Raw genomic sequence first — 6,000 nt, 5'->3', positions numbered from 1 at the left:
GATCAGATTGGAAGGCATGTGGCCAGACGACGTCCAACTTTCATGGAGGATCTAATTAATGTTCTGTGAAGACCTAAGAAGAGGTTGTGTGATCAGATTGGAAGGCATGTTGCCAGATGACGTCCAACTTTCATGGAGGATCTATAATTAATGTGTTGTGTAGACCTATGAAGAGGTTGTGCGATCAGATTGGAAGGCATGTGGCCAGATGACGTCCAACTTTCATGGAGGATCTATAATTAATGTGCTGTGAAGACCTATGAAGAGGCTGTACGGTCAGATTGGAAGGCATGCGGCCAGATGACATCCAACTTTCATGGAGGATCTATAATTAATGTGTTGTGTAGACCTATGAAGAGGTTGTACGATCAGATTGGAAGGCATGTGGCCAGACGACGTCCAACTTTCATGGAGGATCTAATTAATGTTCTGTGAAGACCTATGAAGAGGTTGTGTGATCAGATTGGAAGGCATGTTGCCAGATGACGTCCAACTTTCATGGAGGATCTATAATTAATGTGTTGTGTAGACCTATGAAGAGGTTGTGCGATCAGATTGGAAGGCATGTGGCCAGATGACGTCCAACTTTCATGGAGGATCTATAATTAATGTGCTGTGAAGACCTATGAAGAGGTTGTACAGTCAGATTGGAAGGCATGTGGCCAGGTGACGTCCAACTTTCATGGAGGATCTATAATTAATGTTCTGTGAAGATCTATGCAGAGGTTGTGTGATCAGATTGGAAGGCATGTGGCCAGATGACGTCCACCTTTCATGGAGGATCTATAATAAATGTGCTGTGTGCCTCTGGCAGGTGCCCACTATGGTTCCCGAGAAGATATGAACTGAGAATGAGGTGGGCATATCTCCATCCGTTATTGGCTATCTATAGCCAGATTGAAACAGGGCTGGGCCATGGGGTAGGCAGAAGTGGTGGCCATCTTGGACCAAAACGGCTAGACCTGCAATCTATACAGCTGAAGTAGTTCACAGCTCATGGGGGTCACTTTGGTTTTTCCACCTCGGGTGACAAAGGACTGCCCGTGATAACTGCCCCAACGTTGGTTCTTCTCATAGTGGGACCGCACTTTATAAAGGCACCCATACACACGTGTCGGTGTACACGGCAGAGCCCTCATGGTTACACTACTGTATACAGGTTATATCTGGGGCCCCGGGGCGGCCATCCGGTGATCACTGGTGACACAGACGCGGCAAGGCTCTTATATGGGGATGTTTGCTGCAAACTTCTGTTTATTTATAAGTCCTGACTCAGAATCAAACCCAACTGAGAGGAAGTGATCAGAGGAGCGATCAGAGGAGCGTGTCCTCCGACAACTGACAACTTTCACTTCTTCTTAACTCTGTCTGTGCTGCACCCCCCCAACCACCTTCACCCTTCCGTTACTGCGCTGCGGTATATGTCAGAGCTATAGAAATGTATAATAATAATAGTGACTGTGGGGGAGGGGAGACATTAGAGTGTAAGCTCCTCTGGTACAGAGACTGATGGGACTGTGGGGGAGGGGACATTAGAGTGTAAGCTCCTCTGGTAGAGAGACTGATGGGACTGTAGGGGAGGGGACATTAGAGTGTAAGCTCCTCTGGTAGAGACTGATGGGACTGCGGGGGAGGGGACATTAGAGTGTAAGCTCCTCTGGTACAGAGACTGATGTGACTGTGGGGGAGGGGACATTAGAGTGTAAGCTCCTCTGTACAGAGACTGATGGGACTGTGGGGGGAGGGGACATTAGAGTGTAAGCTCCTCCGGTACAGAGAATGATGGGACTGTGGGGGGAGGGGACATTAGAGTGTAAGCTCCTGTGGTGCAGAGACTGATGGGACTGCGGGGGAGGGGACATTAGAGTGTAAGCTCCTCTGGTACAGAGACTGATGGGACTGTGGGGGAGGAGGCATTAGAGTGTAAGCTCCTCTGGTAGAGAGACTGATGTGACTGTGGGGGAGGGGACATTAGAGTGTAAGCTCCTCTGGTACGGAGACTGATGGGACTGCGGGGGAGGGGACATTAGAGTGTAAGCTCCTCTGGTGCAGAGACTGATGGGACTGCGGGGGAGGGGACATTAGAGTGTAAGCTCCTCTGGTACGGAGACTGATGGGACTGCGGGGGAGGGGACATTAGAGTGTAAGCTCCTCTGGTACAGAGACTGATGTGACTGTGGGGGAGGGGACATTAGAGTGTAAGCTCCTGTGGTGCAGAGACTGATGGGACTGTGGGGGAGGGGACATTAGAGTGTAAGCTCCTGTGGTGCAGAGACTGATGGGACTGCGGGGGAGGGGACATTAGAGTGTAAGCTCCTCTGGTACAGAGACTGATGGGACTGTGGGGGAGGGGGCATTAGAGTGTAAGCTCCTGTGGTGCAGAGACTGACGGGACTGGCTGACATAGACACACAGGAAGGCTTGCAGCGCTGTAGCTCAGGGTAACACTGTAACATATTTATTTATTTGATGTTACATTGTTATCTGCTTGTAGCAAAATGTATTATTAGACCTCATGGAAAGATGAAGGAAGACATTGCTGGTCTTGTGAAGTTGCTGGTTCCCCAGATGTCTCTGACTGCTTTTCTGAGTCACTGACCTGAAACAAGCATGTGGCCAGTGAACGGTAAAGTCAAACTCCTGTTCTACGCAGATATACGGGGCAGACACTAGGTACAGTTGTACTCAAAGGTTTCCCTCCCCCGGCAGAAATTGTGAAATGTTGGCATTGATATTGAAAATATGACTGATGTGCCAAAAAATGCTCTTTTATTGAAGGATGATGATCATGTGAAGACATTTATTATCACAGAGTTGTTTGGCTCCTTTTTAAATCACACAGAACATGCCGAGTCTTCACGGATTGGCTGCGGCTGCTTTCCTTACCCCCCATACGCCTCGTAGCAGGAGGACATTGTACATGACAAACAGAACCACCTTCACGCAGTGCTCAGCGACTCCCAACTTCTCGTCTGGATCTGTAAGACACAGGAGGGCGTTATAAAGGTGAGTCTACGACACCCCCTCATTCTAAGGCCTTGTGGGTGGAAAGATGGCCACTCAGGTATTCCCTATAAAGGTGCAGGTCAGTCTACGACACCCCCTCATTCTAAGGCCTTGTGGTGGAAAGATGGCCGCTCAGGTATTCCCTATAAAGGTGCAGGTCAGTCTACGACACCCCCTCATTCTAAGGCCTTATGGGTGGAAAGATGGCCGCTCAGGTATTCCCTATAAAGGTGCAGGTCAGTCTACGACACCCCCTCATTCTAAGGCCTTGTGGGTGGAAAGATGGCCGCTCAGGTATCCCTATAGATGTGCAGGTCAGTCTACGACACCCCCTCATTCTAAGGCCTTGTGGTGGAAAGATGGCCGCTCAGGTATTCCCTATAAAGGTGCAGGTCAGTCTACGACACCCCCTCATTCTAAGGCCTTGTGGGTGGAAAGATGGCCGCTCAGGTATTCCCTATAAAGGTGCAGGTCAGTCTACGACACCCCCTCATTCTAAGGCCTTGTGGGTGGAAAGATGGCCGCTCAGGTATTCCCTATAAAGGTGCAGGTCAGTCTACGACACCCCCTCATTCTAAGGCCTTGTGGGTGGAAAGATGGTCGCTCAGATATCCCTATAGATGTGCAGGTCAGTCTACGACACCCCTTCATTCTAAGGTCTTGTGGGAGGAAAGATGGCCGCTCGGGTATTCCCTATAAATGTGCAGGTCAGTCTACGACACCCCCTCATTCTATGGCCTTGTGGGTGGAAAGATGGCCTCTCAGACATTCCCTATAAAGGTGCAGGTCAGTCTACGACACCCCCTCATTCTAAGGCCTTGTGGGTGGAAAGATGGCCGCTCAGGTATTGCCTATAAAGGTGCAGGTCAGTCTACGACACCCCCTCATTCTAAGGCCTTGTGGGTGGAAAGATGGCCGCTCAGACATTCCCTATAAAGGTGCAGGTCAGTCTACGACACCCCCTCATTCTAAGGCCTTGTGGGTGGAAAGATGGCCGCTCGGGTATCCCTAAAAAGGTGCAGGTCAATCTACGACACCCCTTCATTCTAAGGCCTTGTGGGTGGAAAGATGGCCGCTCAGGTATCCCTAAAAAGGTGCAGGTCAATCTACGACACCCCTTCATTCTAAGGCCTTGTGGGTGGAAAGATGGCCGCTCAGGTATCCCTATAAAGGTGCAGGTGAGTCTACGACACCCCTTCATTCTAAGGCCTTGTGGGTGGAAAGATGGCCGCTCAGGTATTCCCTATAAAGGTGCAGGTCAGTCTACGACACCCCCTCATTCTAAGGCCTTGTGGGTGGAAAGATGGCCGCTCAGACATTCCCTATAAAGGTGCAGGTCAGTCTACGACACCCCCTCATTCTAAGGCCTTGTGGGTGGAAAGATGGCCGCTCAGGCATTCCCTATAGAGGTGCAGGTCAGTCTACGACACCCCCTCATTCTAAGGCCTTGTGGGTGGAAAGATGGCCGCTCAGGCATTCCCTATAAAGGTGCAGGTCAGTCTACGACACCCCCTCATTCTAAGGCCTTGTGGGTGGAAAGATGGCCGCTCAAGTATCCCTATAGATGTGCAGGTCAGTCTACGACACCCCTTCATTCTAAGGCCTTGTGGGTGGAAAGATGGCCGCTCGGGTATTCCCTATAAATGTGCAGGTCAGTCTACGACACCCCTTCATTCTGAGGCCTTGTGGGTGGAAAGATGGCCGCTCAGGTATTCCCTATAAAGGTGCAGGTCAATCTACGAATCTGGTCAATCTGTGAATTTCTTTTCACAAACCCTCTTTCAGTCTACGACACCCCTTCATTCTAAGGCCTTGTGGGTGGAAAGATGGCCGCTCAGGTATTCCCTATAAAGGTGCAGGTCAGTCTACGACACCCCCTCATTCTAGGGCCTTGTGGGTGGAAAGATGGCCGCTCAGGTATCCCTATAAAGGTGCAGGTCAGTCTACGACACCCCCTCATTCTAAGGCCTTGTGCAGGACAGGAAGTAAGAAATAGGGACATGGCCAGCAATAAACCTTTTCTTTTACCTCCAACAAAACAGGAGAGAAATTTTTGGTTGGAGTTGAGGACGATTCCACTGGAAGGCCATACACCCTTGGGCAACCCTCCTGCTGGCCCCTTGCTGCCCATTCCTGAACATCGCCATCTGTATAAAAGGAGCCCAACGCCTCTCACCTTGGCAGTGAATCACCTGCTGGGGACTCCACACGTGGTTGAAGACATTCCAGGCCAAGCAGCTGACGTTCCGCGGAGAGTTGGCTTCTCCTGTGATGTGATTCCCACTGACATGCCATGAAGAATTGGTGTCGCTCTGCGGGGGCTGCCCATCTACAGTCCAGGAGTACAAAGCGCCTGACCCTGACCCCAGCACACAGGAGATCATCACAGAACCGTTCACATGGCAGGAAAAATCCAGAACTGGGTCCAAGAGAGCATCTGTGGAGACAGAGAGGCAGATCTCCATCTAAAATTACATTCTTTGCGGGAGAAAACTCTTATTACTGTCACTGGTGGGTTCTGGAGGGAACTGCGTTCCCACTAGAACCTTTTAATGCATTACCATCCCCTGAAAGCACTTATCCCATTTCAAGGAAATCTTGAAATAACTTTGGTGGTCAGTGGGAAGAATGTCCCTTACATTGGTGGTCAGTGGGAAGAATGTCCCTTACATTGGGGGTCAGTGGGAAGAATGTCCCTTACATTGGGGGTCAGTGGGAGGAATGTCCCTTACATTGGGGGTCAGTGGGAAGAATGTCCCTTACATTGGGGGTCAGTGGGAAGAATGTCCCTTACATTGGGGGTCAGTGGGAAGAATGTCCCTTACATTGGGGGTCAGTGGGAAGAATGTCCCTTACATTGGGGGTCAGTGGGAGGAATGTCCCTTACATTGGTGGTCAGTGGGAAGAATGTCCCTTACATTGGTGATCAGTGGGAAGAATGTCCCTTACATTGGGGGTCAGAGGGAAGAATGTCCCTTACATTGGGGGTCAGTG

At 50.4% G+C, this 6,000-nt stretch overlaps 1 protein-coding gene across 1 annotated transcript in view; it reads right to left on the bottom strand.

Annotated features, from left to right (window-relative positions):
- Positions 1 to 2,752: 2,752 nt before the first annotated feature.
- LOC149437132 (uncharacterized) overlaps positions 2,753 to 6,000 on the bottom strand; it is a 39,675-nt gene continuing 36,427 nt past the window's right edge. Inside the window, exons 3-4 of the mRNA XM_089661091.1 lie at positions 5,183 to 5,443; positions 2,753 to 2,978 (exon numbers count right to left, since the gene is read on the bottom strand). Coding sequence (XP_089517217.1) covers positions 2,857 to 2,978; positions 5,183 to 5,443 — 383 coding nt within the window. The 3' untranslated portion in view covers positions 2,753 to 2,856. The remainder of the gene's footprint in view (positions 2,979 to 5,182; positions 5,444 to 6,000) is intronic.

The sequence above is a fragment of the Staurois parvus genome, unplaced genomic scaffold (genome assembly GCF_062004578.1).
Source record: "Staurois parvus isolate SC_StPar_1 unplaced genomic scaffold, SC_StPar_1.0 ptg001307l, whole genome shotgun sequence".
NCBI lineage: Eukaryota > Metazoa > Chordata > Amphibia > Anura > Ranidae > Staurois > Staurois parvus.
The sequence above is the reverse complement of the archived record's forward strand: the minus strand, read 5'-3'. Positions and strand labels throughout refer to the sequence as shown.